Raw genomic sequence first — 25,280 nt, forward strand, 5'->3', positions numbered from 1 at the left:
GATGTTCTGTGAAAATGTCTCACTCCTTTCTTTGGTTGTGAGACCTCAGCTATGAAAAAGGACTCTCTTTAGTGAATAATGACATGTTTATAACCTTCGTGCTTCCTTCACTTGAAGTTCTGTGTTCATCTCCTCACAGGTCCCAGAGTTTGTATGTGACACTTTGTAGTTGCTTTTTACGTCAGCCTCAAAGCAAAATACAAAGCCTGGGGCCTGTACACAGAAATATGACTTCTGCAGTCTCCTGCCAATCCCCTGCAGTCGGCTGTCTAGCAACTGTTCGTAGTCTTGACCTGGTTCAAAACCCCAAGTCTATGACTGGCGTGGTAGTGATGGGGATGACACCCTTTCCTCCAATTTGGTACCGAACCAGGCCCGTTGCATGAAAGGGGCAGAAGACAGAGCTTGAACAAAATCAACCCCCTGAAAGCATAAGAGTTCAAACCGAGTCCCGGGTGTCTCTTACCTCCTGAAACAGAAGTAAGGATGTAAGATCTGGCAACTCTGCTACATCTATCTCGGATAGATGTCTTTGGTCTCACTGAAGTTCACACTGCAGCTGCAACAGTACTCGCACTCACTCTTGGTCCTACATAGCTTTAAAGAATTACTGCTAGGCAGACACAGCCTTGTTTTAAAAGGGAGAGGGGGAACAGCTGGATAAAGCAGACCGGCTTTCAATTTGGCTAATCCCCTTTCTTCAAGCGTGTCACCTAAAAGAAAGATTCTGGCACTCTTTACATACATTTGCAACAGGCACAGCTTTAGGACAGGCAAGTTTGAAATGCTTCATGAGGTATGAAGAAATCAGGTTGCTCCTGATAAGAAAAAAAGGTGTCATTTAAAAAACAAAATGGTTTGGGGTCTGGAACAAAACTCTGTCCATGCAATACACTGTGGGCAAATGCTCAATGGGGAAAACAAAAGTTAGAAAATTATAGCAACATTGAAGAAAACAGAGTATCTAGCAATGGAAGAGACTCCAGGGCAAACACACCATGGTTGGGACCATCAGTGGAAACAAGTACTTATATAATCAACTAAACCCACATGCCATGGATGCTCTCATAAGAGGGGTGGCAGGTCTAGAGGGCATCATGAGGGCATAAGGAAGAGCATGCTTCAGTCCATGTGTCGGCAATATGATTGTTCTCTTTCTTGTCCTTATCCCGTAGCGCCTTGTCTCCATGAATATGCCACTGAACAGTGATGGGACCGTCATGTTCAATGCCACTCTCTTTGCGTTAGTCAGAACAGCATTGAGGATCAAGACAGAAGGTAAGAAGCTTGCTGACTGCAAAGGCACAAAGGTAGTTGAGTGGTGCTCACACCAAAGTGTGCTGAGCTGGAATACAACAATAAGGGCATCTTGTGTAAAATGATCCTAGTTATTCATATGCAGCACACAGTACAAAAAACAATGTAAAGATGTTTGGAGGAATACTAACTTCTAGGGAGAGAACAGTGTTTCCCATTACCTAGAAAGCTGGTGCTTCCCATGGTATCATTTCAGGTTATTATCACGTTCTTTACAATGGTCTCAAAAGTTTTAGATCGTCTGCTCAAACAGCAATCAAGGAAGGAAAAAGGGCAAAGAGGCCTCTCCTTGTGCAAACTGGCCGCAGAGCTGGGGCGCTTTTTGACTGCTCTTGCCACTGATCTTCCAACCCAAGGGAGGCAAAAGAACTTGAACTCGAGGATCTCACCTCACTAAAATTCCTCCTGTGCTTCCATTAGCATGATTTGACATCATATTGTAGTGGCAGTGGTGGTGTAGGCCTAAAGACAGATAAAAAGTGAAGGGACTGTTATATAGCTCTGCATAGACCAGCAGATAAAGTTGGGGAAAGCAGTCAAGATTTTTGGTTTGCCTCCGGGGTACAACCTTTGTTGCACTCTGTCACCTGCTGTAACGAAAGGTGTTGATCCTGAGTCAAAACCTGGCTTCATATATTAATGAGATGCTCTAAAAGAATGTGTAGGTCTGTGATTCACAGCTAAACACCTCTGCCTCAGGAGTGGCTGCATTACATTTCAGGCATGGGAAGGCAGAGACCAGCAGAATCCTAGCTCACTGTGCCAGGATTATACTGACAGCTGAGCCAGAAGAAGTGGTAAAATTAAAAGATTATGTTAAGGCCTTGAATGTTGTGCTAAACAGAATTTGACTGTAGCCAAAGAGGCTCTCCTGAGGAAAAAGCCAACCGCAACTCCTGTAGGACATCTTATGTCTTATGAAACAGAGACCCAGAAAGGACTCAATTTTCTTGTCTGTCTTAGCCTCGAACTCTCAGAGTCATTGCCAGTGAACCCCTGGGAAATCACCTAAAGCCTCAATCTGCTTGCTTCCTTGCCTTAGCAGGATCTTGTAAGTGGTTAGGGCAGGAGTTTGGAATTGGCCCTCCTGAGTCAGATTTCTGCCTTTGATGCTGTCTACCTAGTTCATCCTCAGCAAGTTACTCAATGTCCCTATTTTCACTGCATCCTGATAAGAGAGATACTGCCATGCAGGGCCCTATGCAGCACACAGAGGAGCCTTAGTGCTGGGGAGCAATAAGAAAAGCTGCAGGAACAGCACCTTTAGGAGGAGAAGGTAGTGGTTTCACACACCTAGAGTCAGAAGAGAGCTTCAATTATAAGGGGTTTGAATGTACATAAATCAAGAAATAAAATTGATGGTGGGTCGTTTGTGAGGAAATGGGTATCTAGAAGGAAAGGATATAAACCGAATCTGCTTCACTCACTCTCAGAGGGGTACTGTGGCTTGATTAATATCTCATTTTGCTCAGAGCCCCTTGCAGGAATATGTAGAGTCTAAGTTCAGACAGTTACATAAAAGGCTTGTTATAGCCTATGCTGTTCTTCTGAGAATAAACACAAGTACCCTGGGACAGTCCCCTGTGTCAAGTAATGAAAGCCTTGCACATGCCTGTAGTGCATTGTTAGAGTGCTGTGCAAACTCTCCAGGGCAGACTCTTGGCACCATGTGAAGAACTTGGTATCTGCTGGGAGGCAGTGATTGCAACAGGTAATTCTTGGGAAGTGCTGCAATCAGGCCGAGGTCTTCAGATTTCTAGATGTGTCCTTACCACCAATTATTTCTGTTCCCCAAGCTGTTCCCATTAACTGACCTCTATTCCCATCATGTTTAACCTTCTCTGGATCTCAATTAAAATTTGAAGCTTTGGATGAGATTGTTACTTTTTAGGATGAAGTAGCACCATGGTTCTACTGTTTCTGGCTGTTGCACACTATCAGTCAGCAACACAGTCACCTTCCTACCTTGACTGTGCATATTTAGGAAGAAGACCTCTTACTGTGAGGGGGCTTTAGCAATGGTCAGAGCATCTCTTTGCCCAAAATTTTCCACTATTGAAAATGCTCTGGTATTTTCCTCCTAAGATTTCCATGCCAAACGTGAAATTGCTCCTCTGCAGGGTCTGCTTAATTCCTGTCTCTGATGTTTTTCACCCTGCAGGTAACCTGGAGCAAGCCAACGAAGAGCTGAGAGCAATAATTAAGAAAATCTGGAAGCGCACCAGTATGAAGCTGCTGGACCAGGTGGTGCCCCCCGCAGGCGGTGAGTGCAGGATCTTGTTGCAGTCTCTGAATCTGTCTTTTTCCCCACCCGACATGTCCTACTGCAGCTCATGATCATCAGGTAAAATACAGGGGACAAACTTTTTTCTACAAGTTGTTATCTGTATTTCACCAGCCTGAGATCTGCTTCTGCCTGTACTAATATAAATACCGTGTTCTTACTGCTGAGAAAACAGGGAAGGAAAAAAGGTGCATAAATAGGAGTTAGAAATCTTTATTCCTAGATCTTGCCCCAGTTTGTTCATAGGCATTTGCTCCCCTGGACATTACCTGGTGCCTTCTGGGTACAAAGGAAGCAGGCAGAGCAAAGTAGCTTCAGGGAGGATGATGTGGACTTTGCCTAAGAAATATGGCCTTATGCTCAAGCTAAGGATGTAGCCCCATTTCATAACCCCTTCGTATTTAGCAAAACTACCTGTATTATGGCATATAACTTTTTTTACTCACATAACTGCTTTCTACTATGATACCTGTCAAAGACTCATGTACCTGGGGACATACCTCAGCCAGTTTGAATGGGTGTAACAGATTGCTGTAGGTTCTATTCAGCATCCCTGGTAGGCTTGGGATTCCAGGTGCCTGGGAATCCAATGTGGCCTTCACTGACCCTCCAGGTGGCTCCAGGGGTTATAGCACAAAACAGGACTTGGCAGTTAGTTAACAGCTGCAGCCAGATCCTGAACCTTGCTCGGCCTGCTCTGAAACCAGTGGACTATGTCTCATAAAATTTCCAGAGGGTTTGGAGAAGGGAGGAGAGCTACCCGGACAAAAACTTTGTGCACATTTTGGCTGACTGACTGTATCGAGTGAAATATGTATGTATTGCAATGACTGTATTTCTGGAGAGAGGTGATCATTTTGCTTCACTCACGGCCTTGCTAGGCACAAAGAGACAGAATTTCAATGCAGAGGAGAGCTACATCGGGTCTGGGATGGACGGTCAGTCAGATGCTGTTGGTGAGCACAAACTCTGAGTATGAGTTACCCCAGGCTATCATAAGACAGAGTAGCATGCGTTGACCTAGACTGGGAGGCTGCTGCTATAGCAAGATCCTATGTGGTAAACCAATACCAGAGATTGCAAAGATTAGAGGCACTTCACCATAAACAATGTACATCCAGAGGTACATAGCTATAGAGTTCTCTGCCAGCAGAGCCAGTCTATCCAAATGCCACATGCACCTCTCCTCCTGACTACTTACAGCAAGCTCTGGCTGTGGAGCAATCCCTTCCTTCAGCCCCGCATCCTGATGCCATAAAAAGCAGAGATGTATTGCAGTGCCTGTTGTTTCTGCTGCAAATTGCAAGGCTCACATTAGCAAATACCCTGTTTAAATTCAGTTGCTTATTTAATTTATTTTTTTTAATACCCCTTTGCAGATGACGAGGTGACCGTTGGAAAGTTCTATGCCACTTTTCTGATTCAGGAGTACTTCCGGAAGTTCAAGAAACGTAAAGAACAGGGGCTGGTGGGCAAGCCCTCCCAGCGCAACGCACTGTCCTTGCAGGTGACAAGCGGGCACACGATGGACAGGGGTGGTACATTAGAGACATTTGACCCCACTTCCCTCTCAACCATTCTGGGGGCTGCAATGGGCTATTCCCACTGAAAAGGAGCTTGTAGACCCCTTGAATTACCACATCAAACTTTTTGAATAAATACGTATGTACCACAGGCCACATCCCTTAGCTCTGCACATGGAAGGCACAAGTGAGCTATATCCACAGTTTATCAATCTGCTGGTAATATTTGAAATTTTGGGTTGTTTGAGAGAACTGGCATGAAGTGTCCAGCAGATGTTTGCTTATTACCACATTCAGTCTGCCCTTTCTGAAGGGAATCACTATAACAGGGTCAGGGAGAGCTTGATGCCAGGAGGCAAATTCAGTCGAAGAGCAAAAAGCATACCTGGATGCCAGGCCATCCAACAGCTGGGGCATCAGGCTGTAAGACATGGGATCTCTTCACCCCTGTGCTTCATGTTCACTGGGTGGACTGCCAGGCTGTGTAAGAATGAGAAAGCCCCATTGACTGTACAAGCAGCACCATTTATGTCCCTTGCGTGTACAACAAGGAAGAAGGGTGAATCTGGAGTTCCAGCAAGCTAAAAAATGCTGTGACACAGGCACAGGTACAGACATACCCATAACTTACCTCCCTGGATGGACTCCCGGAATGGATTCCAGTCAGTGAGGGGTTTGAGGACTGTCCAGGTCCAGATGCCAGAAGTTTAGCTATTAAATCCATATTTAAGCAGCTGATTTAAAACAAGAGATTCTCAGAGACATGAAGTACATGGTTCAGCTGGAATTGTGGCTGCTCTAGGGCTTCTGGTTGCAGATCTGAGAACCCAAAGTTGAAAGCCTGCAGACTTGCTTAGTCAGGCCTGTGGATTTATGTCTGTGTCCTGTTGTGATGAAGCCAGGGGAGTAGCAACAAACATTCCTGGGTTGGATTGCTAAGAGTTTCTCCTTCGAGAAGCTAGAGATTAAAGAACAGAATTTGTTGGTGTTTTTCTAGGAGCTGGGGACGCTATATTAAGTAAAAGGGCTTCACAGTGCTTAGGCAAAAATAGTACTGCTTTTATTTCTCATATACCCACTCGGAGATATGAAGCTCTATAGTTTGCTGTTTTGCAGGCTGGCCTGCGCACACTTCATGACATTGGGCCAGAGATCCGACGAGCAATTTCTGGAGACCTGACAGCTGAAGAAGAGCTAGATAAGGCCATGAAAGAAGCTGTTTCTGCTGCCTCTGAAGATGATATCTTCCGGGTAGGTGCTGAACAAGTTTGCAGGCTGAGGCTAGACTGGTAGCTGAGCTCAGAGTGCTACATTCTCTTTTATGCACTCTGTTTTTCAGCTGGGCCCTCCTTCTTTGTCTTCTAGCCCCTACTATGGTGGTGAACTCAGAGTGCCGGGTCCTGAGATCTTTACACAGTTTTTATCCCATTTTCTTCTCAATGGAAGTTTCCCTCATAAAACCTAAATAAAATCAGAATGAGGATGAACAGATCAATTCAGCCATCTTACAGTCTGCAGAGCAGCAGCCCAGCACACTTCAGTGTTTTGTTCACTCCTCCTTTCAGTGGCACAAGTGGCATCCTCCCAAAAAGTACAGCAGAACCCAACAGAGCCCCTATGGAAGGAGGAAATTTTCTGAGCACATTACCTAAATCTTTTCTTTCTTATTTTATTCCTGTTTTTTGTTACTGTCCCCTCTGGTAATATTTCCTCTACTTTGGCATTTTCCTTCTGTCATTACAGAAAGATGCTGCCAGTCCCTTTCATTACTCATCATCTAAACAGTACATAACTGGCTCATTAAATCTTTCTTCACTTGTTCCTCCAGGTGATTAATAGTTTCTGATGCCCTTCTCAAATTCCCTCTCAGGTCTAAATGTTTCTTTGCAACCTCACTGTGAAAACCAGAGAGCAGTTACCTGGTTCTTGCATCCCTACCCCGTCCTGCACTCCTAAGACTGGTGGGAGGTGTAGAGACACCTTTGCCTCACCTATGCACCTGGCCGGTCCTCTGAAATATCTTAGAAAGCTAAAGCTTTCACAGCCTGTATGTACCTAGTCTCTCTGACAGAAAAGTCCGTGCACCATCCTCTAGAAGAGAGAACACTAGTGCTATCATGTACACTTTGGTCCTCACATTTTCTTCCTCAACAACAGGCTAAGCAGGAAACACCAGGGGCCTTGCACGTCTTCTCACTCAAAGGGAAAATCATTCCTGTTTCTCTGACAGAGAGCTGGAGGCTTGTTCGGAAACCATGTCAGCTATTACCAAAGTGATGGCAGGAGTGCGTTCCCCCAGACATTCACCACCCAGAGACCTTTGCACATCAATAAGTCTGGCAACAACCAGGGAGATACCGAGTCTCCATCTCACGAGAAGCTGGTGGACTCCACCTTCACTCCCAGCAGCTACTCATCTTCAGGCTCCAATGCCAACATCAACAATGCCAACAACACTGCCCTGTGCCGGTTCCCCAGCCCACCCAGCTACCCCAGCACTGTCAGCACAGTAGAAGGCCATGGGACCCCCTTGTCACCCACCATATGTGTGCAGGAGGCTCCTTGGAAACTACCTTCCAAAAGGTAAGCTTCACAGCAGAGAGTGAGTCAAGGGGCTAAGTGTAGGAACATGTATGCAAATGCCAGGGCGCTGCTGCCTAGCTGAAGTCATCCACGAGGTGCTGCCCAGCCTGCAACCTGGATTGAGCCTTCTGGTTCTCCACTTGTGCCAAAGCTCGCAGTGCAACAGATACGCATCAGCTGACCACTGCAAAGCAGCAGCGATATTACTGACCAACACACTTGATTTCTTTCAGCTTTATCATGAAGAAACCTTTGTAAGAACCAAAAGGAGCCTTATTTATTTCTCCTTCACCACAGGGAGGTGTTTTATCAACTGGTAACTGAAACAGACTGCAATGCATCTCTTAAGCACCCAACAGGGACCTTTGTGGAAGTCAGTGGTTTTCCATTCAGTGGGTCACATTCCTTCAGAGGTCACCAAAGGCATTCTGGGGGGACAGAGGCAAGGTTTTCAGAATTGCAATACTGTGCAAAGCAAAGAAAACTGCCTTCTCTGGAGGGCTCTGGAGAGCTTTCAGGCTGTCTACACAGAGATGACTAATACGAAAGGAGTATCATTTTTATCAGTGAAGGATTTTCTTTAACCCTTTCAGCAAGAGCAGGAAGGAGCTGGCTTTTTATTTTTAGTGCAGAGAGCAGGCAATGTGAAAAGGTGGAGAAATGCTGCCACAGCAAAGTACAGAATAGGACAGTAAGATGGAGGAAATTCAGTGGGTGCAGAATTGCCTAAGAGTCCAATGTTTTTTCTATTTCATGCCTTCCTGAGGGAGGCCACAGAGTTGCATAACATGTGTTACCATCTGCCCTCCCCGTTGCTGACTTGTGCTGATGTGACACTGCTAACATGGTGTTCTTTTCTCTCCTTGCTTCCTTGGGCACCTTCCTTGAATTAGGACCCATTACTACGAAACACTGGGACGGTACGTGTTCTCCCTCGTGCTCTAATGCTTTCTGGGTGTAAGACCCATTGTTTGTCTCATTGAAAGTCCAAATCCCCATTAACGCTGAATATGAGCTCTTCTTTTTGGTGTCAGTAGGGCTGAGAAAGATGTAATGATCACCATGACATCTCCAGAAAATACTCCCAGCTGAAGGCTTTCCTGCCCACAGGCAGGTAGTGATGTGTGGGCTGTTTCTAGCTGCTTTCTACATTTGGGGTTTTTTTAGAGTTTCTAGCTGGGCTCACACATCTAGGCACTCTCTGATCACAGCACAGTGAAGAACACTGTCATTTTCATACAAAATTTCTGTATGGCTTTGGCTAAACACAGACTGTTGAACGGGAGTAGCTGCCATATACCGATTTTCTCCCCTCTGCACCTTAGCAGTTTGACTTGCCTCCCATCTCAGGAGGAAGGTCGCTCCAGCACTGTCCTACAAGCTGGTTTATACTATATTTATGCACATTTCTTCCAATGTTTTTTTTAAACCAAATGATAAAATAATGCTTCCTATCCAGTCCCTGAAAGATGAAAAAACTCTGCCACGCTGCTCTCTTGTGCGAATGCTAGTGACAGACTGACATTGGCTCCAATAGCTCCATGTCAGTATCTCAAATTCACACTACCTTCAGATTTTATTTTACTTCTCAGAAAACACAAACTCAGAATGAAGTGAAATATGAGGGCCAAGACATGAAACAGAGGACAAAGAGGAGGCAAGCAGGGAATTAAGGGCTGTCGCAACTAAGCGTTTGAACAGATCCTACCGAATTCAGTAGAAGCACTCTGCAGTTAGTGATGAGATAAAAGGACCAAAGATGGAAAAGTCAGCAAGAAACAAAAGCATGAACAGGAGGCAGAGGGGAGAGATGGTGCAGAGTAAGGCATTTGGGAGGCAGAGATTATACACCCCAGAGCTGAGAGGGTTACTGTTAGTGTCTAGGAGGCTTCTGTGAAATTCATAACCAAGGCTTTTGCAACAAGGGGAAAAGCTGTATTTCCAAGAGCCCATCTCAGTTTTTACTTTGAGTTCAGTGAGGTATGTCTTTGGAAATGTGATCAGTGAGATGTGCATATTTATAGGCTACATGCAGTCACAAATGACAATAATATGTGTACAGTATTGTTCAGCATTAAGAAACTCTTCCTCTGAAAGTGGACGCAGGCAAAGGTTAATGTTTTGTATTTGTGAACTCTGCAGCTCTGTTCAGTCGTTGATTTTTCTATGACAGCTCTTCAACATTATGATAAACTGAGACAGATGGAGCCTGTCATTCTTGCCTTTATAACAGGTTGTCTTTACCATCTCCATATCTTGACTTATCTTTTTTGCTCATTAGCTCCAGTTCCAGAGACAGCCAGCTGGCAATTGTTTGCCAAGAGGAAGTGTCTCAGGATGAGGCTTACGATGAAAATTTGAATGAAGACATTGAGTACTGTAGTGAACCAAGTCTGCTCTCTACCGAAATGTGAGCTTTGCTGCTTTAGTCAAGGTGTTTGGGTGGTTCTTTAATTAAGGGGGAGAGGTGGGAAGAGGTGACATTTTTCTACAAAAATTACAATTTATGGGGTAAGACCAGAAGACCTAGTCAGACAACTAAAATGTCAGAAAATAATCTTTGTAAGATGCAGTTCAGCCACGAGAAGTAACATTGAAAACAAGGAAAAATCTTTCACCTTCTCTGAATGAGACATCTGGATCTGCAGGGCCTCCTCCCACATTCATTTCTACCACCTAACATTCCCAGATCTCATCTTTAGAGCATTCTCCGTCTCATGGTCTCTTGTTACTGCTGCTTAACCAGTTATAGCTTGAAGCTGGCTCACTGTTGCATCCATCTGATAGCATGATCTTCCTGGCTTCCTTGCTGGAAGAGGGGTTATCGGGTCCAATATCAGCTGCTTTTCTAGAATCCCTCTATTCTCCTTTTCAGGCTTGCATACCAAGATGATGAAAACAGACAACTTACTCCACCAGAAAACAACAAAGGAGAGGACACCCGGCACTCTCCGAAGAAAGGGTTTCTGTGCTCTTCAGCGCTAGGTAACCTCCCAGCATGAGCGGCGGGCTGTGCTCCCCTCTGCCTCCACTGAGTTCTCACATCTCGCTGGAGGAACCCCAGCGTGTGTAGGCAAGGGTGTTGCTGTTTGCTGCATTTAGCTCGTGAGACCAGAAATCCCACAGCATGCATACGAACTTGATCATGCACATGACTCTACTGTCTTTATGCTCAGTCAGCAGATGAAACTGTGTGGCTGTTTGGATAGTTCATGTGATCTGTTTGATTAAGCCTCCCCTGAATTAGGGGAGTTCATTAGAGCGCTTGTAGACTCTCCAAACAATCACCAGGGAGTCACCAAATGAGTGAGCCTTGAGTATATGGTGTTCTGTTCTGTATGTACTCAGCATGGAGAAAGGAGATGTTGTCTCTTTCGTCCACTATGAGGAAAACAGTGGATTTCAGATTAAGTTAATACAATACACATTTGCTTTCTGCTGTAATTGTACCTGGAGATTTTCAAGTGCTTGAGTGTCAGGCTACGCTCAGGTGAAATCCATGAATCACAAGATTTTATGAAAGTATCAGGACAAATGTGAGAGTCTGGAAAAAAATAAGCTCTTTTACGTAGAACATTTTTCAACCTTTTTCCTGATTACTGGTATGGAGAAAAAGGACATTTGGGAGAGGGAGAGCAACCAAAAGAATCCTGTATATAAACAATATTCCTGCAAAATGAAAGTGACAGACTAGGTAGTGTAATGTTTAAAGTGAAGCTACTGAGTCTTCACTCAGAACCTTCAGGATGCTTGTACAACTGAGCATTTTAAAGCATTTACTTAATTTCAAAACTTAAAATATTAGGCAGTGACAATTCCTATATCTATCTGTAAGGCAAAATTTGCAGTCAGTCCTTGATACAATGCTTCATTACCTACATTCTTGTGAATATTTATACAGTGATTCATACTCGTTTTACTAGTTTTTTTTCTCTAAAAGAGGGAATACTTTTTATCTGCATTGTAGCACGCATTCTCTGGGTTATAACACTTGTTTTCTCCAATCCCTGAGAGGGCCTTTTCTCAATAAATCAATATTTTAGATACTTACTCTTTTCAGAATTCTAATTTTCCTTTCTTCTTTAGAAAAATGTCAATGGGATCACAAAGTCCATGAAATATTTTAGTGTGCCATGCAGCTCTATCTTTAATACTGCATTTATTTGCCATTCTTTGCAAGTAAAGCCTCTGCACTGGTTCATAAACGTACTTTGCAGTAATTTTAAATTCCTGCATAGACTTTCTTATATTGATAGAAGTAAAGTTTAATTTTATAGCAAGTATACAATGCAACTGTTTCAATAAATCATAATTCCCCCTCAAGCCTTCCCCCCCCACACCCCCTGCCCCCTGCCCCGGCTTTTGCTTTTTTCTCTTCCCTTCTTTCGAAGTTTTGAAAATGCTACATGTTTATATAAGCAGCCTTCCATTCAGCAGTGAATTATTCAACCATTGATTAATTCACTTCCACTTGACCTTGCTATAGACACAGCCTCATAAACTGTGGTATGTCTGGCAGCTAAGGGACACAGATCACATGCAATCAGGAGGCCGATGTCACCTGAGCAGCCTGACATCCCCTCTTGCACATTGCGTACAGCCAGGCACAGCACCAGAATCTCAGCTGCAATCATCAGTCCTGCTGAGGACTTTACCTGAAACAGAGGTGTCTAACAAAACTTCCACTGCTTAGGAGTGAAATCAGTTGCATAGTATCTACTAGGACAGTGTTTTAAAAGAGGAAAAATAAAAATCATCGTCCAGAATTTTATCTGGCAGCTTGCTTGGAAGGTAGTGCTGGTTGGTTCATGATGCTTGACTGCTTTTTGTAAATACAGATGCTTTGGAAAGGGCAAGGTGTTAAGGGAAAGCGGACAAAGCCTAAAATGTGGGTGTCTTTGCTGTATCTCTAATTGGACTGCACTAAAAGAAATTGAAAACAGATTACCTGTAGTGTATTATGAGTGATGAGCATAGTTGTGTCTAATTGCCATTTCAGGTCGAAGAGCATCTTTTCACTTAGAGTGTCTGAAAAGACAGAAAAACCAGGGTGTAGATGTCTCGCAGAAGACAGTTCTGCCTTTGCATCTGGTACATCATCAGGTAAGCATTAATAACCACAAAAGGCCCAGCAATGTAACTGAGACCCTACCATCTCCAGTGCCCCCCCACTGTATCCCAACCAACTTTTTAAAAACCATTTGGGATAGCTTCTCACCTTATATCAAAGGTCCAATTTTTAGAAATCCTGTTGGCCATCGTGGTCATTCCTGCTTTCAGGATTTTTATCATTCCTAGAAAAATGCTACAGGAACATGTCCTTTGGAGTCAGCAGAGTTATCACTTTCTGATGTCCATGAAAGAGTAAATTAAGAAACCAGCTAAAAGATGAAAATAACTATCCAAACTGCATGCTGCAGTGCAATTACACTGGTTTTGATGCTAGTATGCATATGAATAAAACGTGCAGGGTCTACTCTCATATTAATCAAAGGTAACCAGTAACTGTAATTAATCATTTTAAAACATAAACTGATTACATGTCATTAATCACCTTCTTAAGTCCTTTGTAACTGCATTCAGCAGCCTAGCAAATGTATGCTTAGCCACGTACCTAGATGATTAGCCAGCTGTCATAGTCCAAAGTAGATTTCTGTCTTTTTCGTTTGATGATGCTGTGTTTTGTCACCATAAAAGAAACAGGCGCAGATGGTAGTCCCAGCCTTGCAAGTGGAGTGTCCTGCTCTGTGCAGTCCCCCGGGGCAGGGCAGAATGGCTTTCCCACCTCCTTAAGCTGCCACAGGGGCAGAAAATGCTGCGTGGGAGGAGTCAGAAGTCAGAGCAGAGGAGTGAGAGATGAGCATCCTTGAGGCTCCCTGGCTTTTTCACCTCCACTCCTAGCCAGTTACCCTTTAAGGATCAAGCTCTAGAAAGCAGTGGTCTGCAGAGAGTCAACAGCTGTGGCAGGGATAACCAGCAAATGTGTTGGGCTAGGGTGAGAGTGGGCAGGAAACACCTTCCCACCTTCCCCACAGCAACAGCCCTCTTGAAACTTCCTGCCCTCCCACAGTAGGCCAGGCAGAGGGGACACATGCCTCCCACCTTCTCAGCCCACCCAGAGCTACTTTACCCTTCCCCATCCCACCATGCAGCTCCAAACCTAGAGGGATGAGACTCTACCAACCCCATCGTCACTCAGCCAGACTGAAGGCGTCTGGCCTCCAGCTGACAACACACAGCAGTGTTCATATGTTCACAAAAATGTTAGCTTACAACAGTGCTTAAAACAAGAACATAAAGTGGAAAGGTTGCCTCTGCTAGGCACAATGGATTCTGCTGCTTGTGAATGCTGGGAGGGGTATTCCTATGAAATACTCATATATCACAATATGCAAATACATGCAGCTGAAGCTCAAAGCAATCCCTAAGAGCTTCTTTCAACTTCCTCACAACCTTACATTTTAGATATAACATCTTGTATATGTTTCTGCCAACAAGCTGAAAAACTGGTTCAGTTGTCCTGCCTGACAAATCTAGGGCTGTCCTTGAAGTCCTGGCAGCTTAAGAGATGTGCTGAGGCCACCATGGCCTGCAGGGCATGACTTGTACAGAAGAATTTTTGAGGGCTTTCTTCCTTACTGAAAATTGATAGGAGTCTGACACGTAATTCCGAAGAAAATCTTAGTGAACCTTGTAGAAGACTAATAATTCTTTTGTTCATCTGTCACTGAAATCATCACCACAGCATGGTTGTCAGTTCCTAAGGTTTTCTGTGGTGGATGGACTGAGTTTCACTTAACTTTAGATATCTTAAAGTTAGCTCTCTAGTTTAAATCAGTTGGTTTGGTCCCACTGTGGTCCACAGAGGGAAAGAGCATCTCCAAAGGGCTAGCGTAAGTCTTGTCTGAGTCTCGTCCTCCAGATAGCATTTTCAGGCAGGTATTGAAAAGAGGCAGGAGGCTTGCTGGTGTCTTAGCTAGCTTAGACTAAATATATAGCCTTCAGATAGCTGAAGCTGGGTGAGATTAACCCCAGCCCAAACAAGAGGATTCTCTGTAACACAGTCCACATGCTTTTGTATTTTCTATGCATTTATTTCTTTGCTCATACTAGGCAACAGTGAGCTCTGTGAGATGAGCTTATGACTCTGACAGCAGACTCTGCTTATGGAACAAGGCAGCAGTCTCCATGAATAAGGCATCAGATCAGCCCTGTGCAACGAGGGGCTTCTTGAGAAATGTGTAGTAAAAGGAGGCTGGATGACTCAGACATTGCGTATATGATTACAGGAAGGACTGGATGGCTCGAAGCATAATCATCATTTTCCACCAACAGCAGACACCTTAAAATCCAGTGGTGGATTTATAGTTGTTGCCAACTGCAGACACATCTAAAATTCACATGTGGTATCCACTCAGGTTCCACAGTAGACACACAAAACACAGCAATTGGCAGTAAAAGCTAGTGGTGTGAGTGGTGGCAGTGGTGGGAAAATGCATTGATGTCTCACCCATTGGAGGAGAGGTGGTGTTTCTGGCAAGGCTGTGGGGAGCGGGGCCACATCCCTCCCGTCAGTGCAGCGGCTCTAAGGCTGAAGAACTGCAATCATGGATGTTTTCAGTCTGGTGCTTGGCTCTGGCTAGTGCAGGATACGCCATTCAAAGGAAAGCTTGCCAAATGAGTTTACAGCAAATGCCCAAACCGTTCCAGGAGATGGCAGCTGCTTCCACAAGCCTTGAGACCCTCCAAGTCTTTCTCGGGTAGTTTCTCCAGAACCTCCTTGTTCCAGCCCTGCTGCTAAGAGCAAGCTCTCACTCATCTTGTTCCTTTGTCCACAGGCATTAGCAGTGGCCGGCCTGAGTCCCCTACTCCAGCGAAGCCATTCCCCCACCATGTTCTCTCGGCTGTGTGCTACACCCCCTGCTACACCCTGCAGCCGTGGCTGGCCGCAACAGACCATCCCGACTCTGCGCCTCGACAGGGCAGAGTCCAGCGAGAAGCTCAACAGCAGCTTCCCGTCAGTACACTGCAGCTCTCGGTACCCTGACAACACCGGCTGCAGCAGCCCCAGGAGAGCCAGGCCAGTCTCCCTCACCGTCCCCAGCCAGACTGGAGGGAGCAGCAGGCAGTTTCACGGCAGCGCTGGGAGCCTGGTCGAAGCGGTAAGACTGCAGAGTCACGAAGGACACGGGCAGTGTCAAGGCCAACTAGAAATGCATCCCTGGGAAGAGCAGGGCAACACATATATTGCTGCCTGCAGTGCCAAGGGTAGGAGAGCCCGTCTCGAAGCAGGGGTTAGCAGTGTGAATAGGAAGATGACCACTGGGGAAAATACAGCAGTAAAGAGGGTTGTGTTAGGGGTGCAACAGGGCTGATGTTGCAGTGTACTAATGTGTGTCTTTGTCTCTGGTCCCCTACCTGCTTTTGAAGGTCTTGATTTCGGAAGGACTGATGCAGTTTGCTCAAGATCCAAAGTTCATTGAGGTCACAACCCAGGAGCTTGCAGACGCCTGTGACATGACGATAGAAGAGATGGAAAATGCAGCAGACAACATTCTCAATGGTAACAGCAAGCAGAGCCCCAATGGCAACCTCTTGCCTTTTGTTAACTGCAGGGACCCAGGGCAGGACAGTGCAGGAGAGGAAGAGGAAGAGGTGCAGAACCCGGATTGTAGAATAAGTCAGGAGGAGCTCAAGGACAGCAGGATTTATATCAGCAGCCTGTAGTTGCCAGGGCTGGAAGCGATGCTGGTTTTTTATTTGTTTCAATGTTCCTAATGGGTTTGTTTCAGAAGTGCCTCACTGTTCTCGTGACCTGGAGTAACCGGAACAGCGTTCTTCATTCATTTCTGTTGGGACGAGTCGCAGAGTTGGGTGGTGTAAGAAAGCTTTTCAGGAGTGGATATAACCCCAGCACGTGTCCATGAAGGAAGAGTGAGGAGGATGAGGAGCAGGAGGAGGAAGAGGAAGAGGAGGAGAGCCAGCTCCCTCTTTTTTTCAGTCCCTGCACAAGGAACGAGGACTGCCTCCCAAGCGCGAAGGGGAACCTCAGCTTCCTGTGGATGGCCCTAGCCAAAAGGACCCTGCGTCAAACGGGTGTCTTTCAACTTTGCTTGTAAAAATCATTTTGCACATATTCTGTATGAGCCTCACCGTCTCCATAAAGCCAAGGCCCTTTGATTCGGAAGGAGAGGAGGACTTCTGCTGGAGGAAGCAGAAGAAGCCCGTGGGCGCCCAAGGGGCGGGTGGCAGCGCTGCCCAACCCTGCCAAGACTCCCAGGCAGCAGTCTCTGCCAACCAATCCACACTCAGGCAGCCACTCCTGCCAACCAATCGGAGCTCGAGCAGTCACTTGCCAGCCAATCTGAGCTCAGGCAGCCTCCTGCCGACCAATCAGAGCTCAGACAGACAGCCGTGCCAGCCAGTAGGAGAGCGGGGAGCAGGCTCTGCGGCGGGGCTAGGCCAGCCTGCCCCGCACTTGCTGAGGTGGTGGTGGGCTTGTGTAGATCTCTCCTTGTTTTGCAGTTTGGTATTTTCTTGAAAGCATGTTGCAGTTTTTATTTTGACTGTTTTATTATTATTTTTTTGGAGGGAGAAGGGAGTGTTTACAACGTTTTGTAATCACCTACCTTTTTGTTTTGGTTTATTTTCACCTTTGCAAATGTTAAATTGGTTTGATCATGTTGTATTATTTAAACTGGGTTTTTTTCTCCATTGAAATTTGGTAGAAGTATAATGATAGACGAGTTTTACCATTATGTACACCAAGAATTTGTAATTTTATTTCCTAGTAATTGAAACCTCCTTTTTTTGTTGTTGTTTTATAATTTAAAGATAGTAGGCAATGCACTCGATATAGTCTTGCACATTTGAGTGATTGATTTGGGTTCTTTTTAGTGCTAAGTGTATCTGTGAGTGTGGGAGCAATACCGAGCGAGTGTGCGTGCACGCGCGTGTGAGTGTAAGTGCATGCAGTTCTCCACATCCTGGTTTGAGCTGCAGGAGATCTGTATCTGGGGCCATTTGAATGCAAAAACAAACCACTGTCTCTGCTTTTGAAAGGGGAATCAGTAACTTTGCATTTTCTGTTCCACAAGATATGCAAAAACAATGCAATAATATTAATTTAAAAATACAATTGTAAGTTGTGTTGGCATTAAAACTGTATAGAAAAAAATTGCGGGGGTGGGGGGAAACAACAACAACAAAAAAAAAACCAGAAGGAGTTACGCTTCGATATATTCCGTGTGATGTTTTATTGCATTGATAATGTTTCTGTTGAAGAAACCGTTATACTTGAATTCAGGTCAGTTTCAGTATTTTTCAAATATTTTTTTAAAATGAATTGCAATTGTGCCAAGCAAAGATAATGAATTGAATTAAGTTTGTTTAAAAAAAAAAAGAAAAAAAATAATCACTTCTTGTATATTTGCTGCATGTCAAGTGAATCATTTCGTATTTGGAATGTGCCAAGCTTTACCTTTGAACTTTTAAGTGCTTTTCTACGTGTGGTTGGGGAAAGGGGTACTATTTTTTTTCCTTTTTTAATTTGTACAATGAACAAAAGTGTACCTGGTGTAAGTAACTATTCTGCAATCCACTGACAGGTTGAACGTTACTGATTTTGCATATCTTGTGTTCATTTTCCTTCTTCCTCGCTCCCTTTAAACATGCACGATGACTTTATTGGTAGAGAATCTTTCTTCCTGAGACCGGGACATTTTATTCAGACTCTGTTCTCTTTCCTTTTGCTCAGCCTCTCTAAAGGTCTTGTCCCACTTGTAGCAAGACCCCCCAATCCCATTTGGCAGATCCATCCTATGTGTTCAGTTGGCACCAGCAATTCAAGGAGCGGGGAAAAAAGTCTGCTTTCAGATTTCTTTTACTAAATAGCTAACCCTGATCGATTATAGCAGGATCCTGGGATAAGCAAATGCAAGAGTCTAAATCACTGGCAAAGTTATTTGACTCTCGTCTGGACTGAAAGCAGAAGGTAAGTGAAGGAGAGAGCTCTGGATCGTTGCTTAGGAGAATTGCTGCAGTCTGGTCAAGATGCAGATGTTAAGTGACATTTTTGCATTCCTATGCACAGTCTCATCCCCCTTTAGTGGATGGGTCAGATTCTAAGTCACAAAACATCTGACAACACATTGTGTCCTAGCCTCTCTTGACTTTCCTCACACCAATACTTGGCCCTAACCCATGAGAGGCTGAAAAATTGTTAGGTTGTGTGCAGCTGATTTTTGTTTAGACTGCTGCTCATTTTTCTCCCTTCTCAAGATGGTTCACAAACTTGCAGATCAGTGCTGAGCTAGAAGGTGTGATCTGACTCAGAGCTAAACTTTCATTCAAATCTTGAGCTGCTGCAGATGTCTGAGAACATTACTTATTGCATATGTTGATTACATTATTTTCGTAATGCCTTTGGCTTTCTTCTTGATTCTCTCGGTCACAAAGCAAAAATAGCAAAGGGTATTTTTGGCAGTGCACTTTTTCAGTGTCATTTTCAACTGGCCAGTAGCAGCTCAAGATACATTGACAAAACCCAAATGCTTTTAAACTAGAGAAATAAGAATCCATTTATACAACCATCTGGCATCGAAGTTCCAATTCAAGACTTCCCAGGAGAAACTAAACAGCTGATGTCAGTCAGCCTCATCCTTTCCATCCTTCGTCCCTGTATCGAGGTGGGCACACAGGCGTGTTTCCCTTTGAGAGTTTGCTGCTGCTAGGGCTGATGTGCTCCAAAGCTACTTGAAAAGAAATAATGCTGTGCCTGACTGCTTCTGAAAATGAAATCAGTGTAAGGGCTCCCTATCTCATTTTCTTCTGCTAGAAAGTCCATTTGCACCAGGGGCAGTTTAGTTTGGTTATTAGGAAAAAATTATTCACCAAAAGGGTTGTCAAGCACTGGAACAGGCTGCCCAGGGAAGTGGTTGAGTCACCATTCCTGAAGGTATTTAAAAGATGTGTAGATGTGGTGCTTAGGGACACAGCATAGTGGTAGACTTGGCAGTCCTGGGTTAATGGCTGGACTTGATGTTCTTAAAGGTCTTTTCCAACCTACACAACTCTATGACTCTGTGGCCCTCCCAGTGAGAGACAGAGGTGTTCTCTGCTCCCGAGAAACAACATACTGATCTAAATTAGTGGTGGCAATGGGCATTTTGGATGCTTAACAGCCCTTATCATCTTTTAGGATTTTTCTTGATGGGAAGGAAAATTATGCCCCACACATTCCCGGCAAAAGCTGTGACTCCCTCACAGGTCAGAGCCTACAGTGGCCAGGGGAAACCACACTCTCTGCTGGAAGACCCCTTAGGTCCTGCAGAGTGGCAAACATGTGGCTAGCAGAGAATGCAGATGACTTGCAGTTTGAAGGACAGGTGTTAAATTTCATAATTGCTGGTGCCAGCTGTGCAAATTTCTCTTCCTGGGGAGGGTGGCAAATTTTTCTTTTTCATTTGAGGTATTTCCACTGTGCACATTGTGACAGGTCTGAGCATAGAGCTACTGCCTCCTTCAGGTTAGGTAGTGTCTGGGGGTTGGTAGGAAGGCAGGGGCAGGTTTAGTTCCTGGATTGTCCTTCTTTCCCTGTGTATGGGAGTGGATGGTGGGTACAATCACTGTGCTGTGGATGGAAGCTTTGAAGGAACCAATGGCTGAGGAATGGCATGGAAGGAATGGAAAGAATGGGGGAAATGATCTGCTGTTTGCCACTGAGCATCTCTGACTTGCAAGAGTACGCTGCAGACTAAAGACATTTCTTATAAAACAACAAACCTCCTCCCTGTATCACTCCTGCTCATTATTCCAGGCAGTACTGGGCCAGCCACACCGGGTGCATTTCTTTTTTTCTTCCTTATTTCTGTGTGGCTGATGTGACAGGGAAGAAAGTGGAACTCACAATCCAGAGCTGGAGTTTCGTTATCCACAGACCTTTACTGCATCATCTGCCTCTTCAGCTGGACATGTGAACGATGATGGTGTAGATGTTGCTGCTACTGCAGGGGTCCCGCCTGTTTTATTACCCTGCCCACCACACCCCAGCGTGGAGGAACAGCCAGAGAGGCGCCATGTACAGAATCGCATCTATTTCTGCTTTGTTTTCTGACTCAGAACCCTGCCCCTGATGACTACGACAATGATGACAACAACAACAAAAAAAGGGCAAATGCATTTTTTACATTTCTTGATAATTTCCAAAGCAATGTATCATTGCTTTCTTTAGACTGACGCCAATATAAGTTGTATGGGTCTCAGCCAGGCTCCTGTGTCTTTTCTGCCTGATAGTTTCAGATTGCTGTATGAAATGTATGCGCGTTTGCACACAGACACAATCGTACGAGGTGACAGCACTGCAAGCCCATGGGGTTGTTCACCTGTGTCATAGATGAAGTTGGAGGCCTTGCTTCATACGTGTAGATAAGAAACCCCAACCCATTGGTCCAGTGAGCTGAAGTGAAGCAGCCCTACTGAGACAGAACTGAGTATCCTAAGATATATGCACGGTCCCGTTGTGATGGTCCCCATGGCAGGGGCAGGGTTGGGGAGAGGAACACTGAATGGGGAATTTGGAGCGCAATAAAGTTGGTAAAATAAGTCGAATCTAGTCAGGGGCTTCTGGTACCAGTGAGATTTTATCTGTTCCCATAATGAAAACTGTAGTGCATATAATATTCCAGGCCCCAGTTCCCATCTTGCTAACATGAGGCTGGAGGACACTAGAGGCCAATGAGGTTGTATTGATGCAAAGAATGTGGAAAACAGAACTGGGTCCAGAAAAATGTGATTATATCTTCCCTTCAATTGTTTTCTTCTCCAAAGAAGTCCAAGAAATATAAATGTCAACGGCTGCACAGGTTTGGGGTTTTTTTTATTTCTTTTGGATGCTGCAAAATTTTTGAAGTCTGATTCTGGGTTAGCAAGCCCAGGGATCCAGAAGGCTTCCAATGGGATCTCAGTCCATGGAGCTTTGCTCTCTGTTGCTGCTTTGTTTCTGGACAGCTGAAACCACTACGGCCTTGCTTCTACAGTACTCCGAGATAGAGCGGGCAAGGGCAGAAGCACAGCTGAGAGATATGTCCTATACCGAAGACAGTCTGGGCTCCAATTGCTTTAAGAAAAGTCAGTAGCATCACACTGGAATGGGAAAAAAACCTCTTCTGACATGAACTTTAGTGTTCTGGTTAAATCCTCCATTCTTCCCCCGCCCCTTACAGAGGACTCAACGCAACTGTTAACACTTGAGCATAAAAAGCAGGCCTTCTTTAGGGACACAGGGCTTGACTCAGTTGCCTAAATGTGGGCATCTACTGGCTCTTGAGATACACTACAGTACTCTGCCCAGCCTGCATCAGCTGGTCCAGAAAGGCACAACTCTTCCCCAGAGCTAGTGTCACAGCTACCAGCCCCACATGCATGGCAGAGATCTCAGGTGGCAGGAGACCATTAGGCAACTTAATCAAGTCCCTTTCTAAAGGGCTAATTGAGAGGAGCAGCACCAATGACTGATGTAATAAGGGAGTCTTCATTAGCATTACCAAGGGCTTAGTTAGGCACGATCAGGAGCTTGCCTCCACACTCCCATGCTGTTGTTTTTCTACCCCACACCAGGCAGACAGCCTCCACTCCTACCTACAGCCTGAAGTCCATGGCACTCTGCCCAGCCCTTACACTAGGCCAGGGTTAGCGGCTGCATCCCAGGCCCAGCAGAGCGGGAGCAAGCCCAGGCGAGAGCTGGCATCACTCTGCTCGCCCGACAACAGATTTTTCTGCCAGCATTTGAAGAGCCCTTTTCCAAAGCATTTTCCTATTCAAGACAGATCCGCAAACTCAGACACCATTCATGAGCCTCATCATTTGGACAATGAAATACCCAAGTTTTTCTGTTGCGTTTTGCATTTTGCCCAGCCAGGCAAAATGCATGCTCTTTCCCAAACAGGCTGCAATGCTTTTAATATTTCAAGCATCCTAAGCCAGTCTGCTCCCATTTCAAGCACCTAGGTAGACTGGCAGCCAATACTATCTAAACATCATCAACTTTATGATTGCTCATAGAAGTGATTGTTTCAGGCTTATTCAGACTTGACAGTTTAAATGTGGGAAGATTTCAGAGGAGGAGAGAGATTGTAAATATCTCTTTGACAAACATTGCTGCATCACACACAAAAAAAAGGGGGAGATACTTTTTAAAACTGCCTTAAAAAACAATTCTGAATGATGAAACCTCCCTCCAAACCATTGCCGCTTGGTAGAGCAAGGGTTAAGTCGCTTTGGGTGAATTCTAGCAAGAAGTGGTTGGAATCTAGTCTGGTTTCAGGACTGAAAGTGTAATTTAGGAGCCAATCTCTCCCTCAGTCTGAATTCACGTCAGCACCAAAGACTGAGCACTGCAGGATCAAATCTGTTTAAGGTCTGGGGGATACTGTATCTGGCCTGCATCTGCAAGGTTTAGGTCTGGCCCAGCAAAGTACTGCATACCTGTGTTTCCCAGTGACTTCAGGGAAGATGGGGTTCCTCAGCACCTCTTAAGTTCAGGCCCTGGAGCACCATTTCCTGCTCTGATCATCAGCTATAAATGTTGATAAATATAAGTGTTTTGCCTTCATTTGAATTGCCCAGAGCTGTAAAATGACCTCTCTCAAGTATAAATCAGTCCAGATATAAGCCTCCTCTCCCACTCTTCCCTACACTCTCTTCCCACCCTCCCAGCCTTACCTTGCACCTCAACCCAAGCCCTTTCCCATCTCAATTCTTTACCTCCTTCCACAATTTTATATCTAGTTTTCATGAACCCACAGAAATGCTTTTGTAAATAATGCTGTACAGTTTGTAACCGTCATGTAAGCCTGTCATCAGTGCCAGAGTCCGTCTTGCCCTCTCGCACGTTTTAAAATCAACAGAGGAAAGTTAGAGCAAATGGCCCACCAGTGAGCTATAGGGTCATCTCTGTGTGGGACAAATGTATATTCCTGTAAGATTGCATTTTTATCTAAGGAATGATGTTATTTTAAAATTGCTAATAAATTTCTAAACAATGTCCAATTTGTTTAATATTGTAAATGTTATCAGAACTCCTTTGACATTGGTCCCTGCTCTCAGCAGTGGCTGAAAAGTAAGACAGCTTCCCGCAGCCCCTTATTTCCCACCAGCAGTCCCACTGCATTCGTGGGCTCTCTCGCGTGTTAAAGGGGTTGCAGAACAGTCTTGGACAGTCACACCCTGCCCTGTTAAACAGTAACTAAGGAAATCCAACCACTCTCTGTACTGTTGTCACTACAGAAATTCTGCCATGTCATGATGTCCAAAGTGTGACTCATGCATAACCACACACTTAACATTTTCTCCACAGGATTCTTTTTTACCAAGTGTATGCAACAAAAAATGAATGCCCGCAGCCTAAATATAGTGTAATTAGTATATATATATATATATATATAAGCCATGAAGATAACGGGACGATAGTAAGTAGCATACCATGCATTTACTTTTTGATTGAACAAATTTGTTCTACCATGGTTATCAAGCGATTATGCTGCAAAGCCAGCTGAGCACTGTATTTCCTGCCACAGCACGAGAAATCATAGTGTACTCAGTCCAAGTACATTGGTATAAGATTGAGAAAAATAATGTCTAAAGAAAAAAGAATATTTTTCTTCATGTGTTTATTTTTTTTTCCCTGACTTGCACGCAAATGTCAGACATGCAGGCTTTGCTGCTACTATTAATCAGTGGTGTCACAAAACGGTAAAACCCAGGAAGTGGTTGAAACCTGTGGGTGTCATCAGCATGAGGTGTGGGAATGGCAGAAAGGGTCACCAGAAACCTCATTATCTCCAAGCTCAAACCAACCCCCAGTTAGACGTTTACTGCCACAGAACCCTATGAAACTGCCATGCTGACGGCTGTCAAAGCCCAGCACACGGTCCAGCTTTGCTGAAAAGCTCACTGAGCTGGAAACCCGGCTGAGCTCCCCAGGGCCGGCCTACAGCTTTGTGTGAAAAACCATGAGGTGAAAACCATGGCAAAAAGCGGGTGAAAGCCAGCTTGGGTGTGCTGCGGTATGAAGAATGGTGTGAAACCCCCAGGTGAAACTTGTGAGACAGCCAAAACGCAGTGAGCATCAGGAGTGAATGAAAGGTTTGCACAGCCTCCTGTGAACTGGGTGCATTTAGAGTAGCCACACGACAGGAAAAATACAGCAATACACCTGTAATGCTTTTTACTGGGTAATTGCAGACCGCTGCTGATGTTGGCTTTTAAACCTCACGGCATTCACCCGGAGCTAGAGGCGTGCGCCAGGGAGGATGAGCTTGCAGGCCCGGGGGACTGCTGCGTCCGCTCGTGACCAACAAGACAAACCCCGGGTAAAACCAGGCCTGGCTCCCCGGCCCCGACCCCCATCCAAGGAGCTGCCTCCGGCGGGGCCGCACCGCCCGGCAGGCCTCGCTCGGGGCTCACAGCAGCCCGAGGCAGGGTGGGAGGCCGGGCCCTTCCCGGGTGCAGGCCACGGCCGCCACCAGCGCGGCCCGCCCGCTCCTCGCGGCCGCGCCCTGCCGGGCGAAACGCGG

The 25,280-nt window shown here is 45.2% G+C and overlaps 1 protein-coding gene across 15 annotated transcripts in view; it reads left to right on the top strand.

The window, feature by feature from the left end:
* Window positions 1-19,678, top strand: part of CACNA1C (calcium voltage-gated channel subunit alpha1 C) — a 441,719-nt gene extending 422,041 nt beyond the window's left edge. For 7 of the 15 annotated variants that reach the window (XM_037387928.1, XM_037387930.1, XM_037387927.1 and 4 more), the window contains 11 exons: window positions 1,176-1,278; window positions 3,479-3,580; window positions 4,981-5,108; window positions 6,226-6,375; window positions 7,355-7,707; window positions 8,601-8,627; window positions 9,989-10,117; window positions 10,583-10,692; window positions 12,707-12,810; window positions 15,546-15,869; window positions 16,138-19,678. In XM_037387928.1, the coding sequence (XP_037243825.1) occupies window positions 1,176-1,278; window positions 3,479-3,580; window positions 4,981-5,108; window positions 6,226-6,375; window positions 7,355-7,707; window positions 8,601-8,627; window positions 9,989-10,117; window positions 10,583-10,692; window positions 12,707-12,810; window positions 15,546-15,869; window positions 16,138-16,434 (1,827 nt within the window). In that variant the 3' untranslated portion in view covers window positions 16,435-19,678. The remainder of the gene's footprint in view (window positions 1-1,175; window positions 1,279-3,478; window positions 3,581-4,980; window positions 5,109-6,225; window positions 6,376-7,354; window positions 7,708-8,600; window positions 8,628-9,988; window positions 10,118-10,582; window positions 10,693-12,706; window positions 12,811-15,545; window positions 15,870-16,137) is intronic. The other 8 variants (XM_037387931.1, XM_037387932.1, XM_037387939.1 and 5 more) reach the window with 2 other exon arrangements.
* The last annotated feature ends 5,602 nt before the right edge of the window (window positions 19,679-25,280 follow it).

This window comes from Falco rusticolus, chromosome 5 (genome assembly GCF_015220075.1).
Source record: "Falco rusticolus isolate bFalRus1 chromosome 5, bFalRus1.pri, whole genome shotgun sequence".
NCBI classification, from domain to species: Eukaryota; Metazoa; Chordata; class Aves; order Falconiformes; family Falconidae; genus Falco; species Falco rusticolus.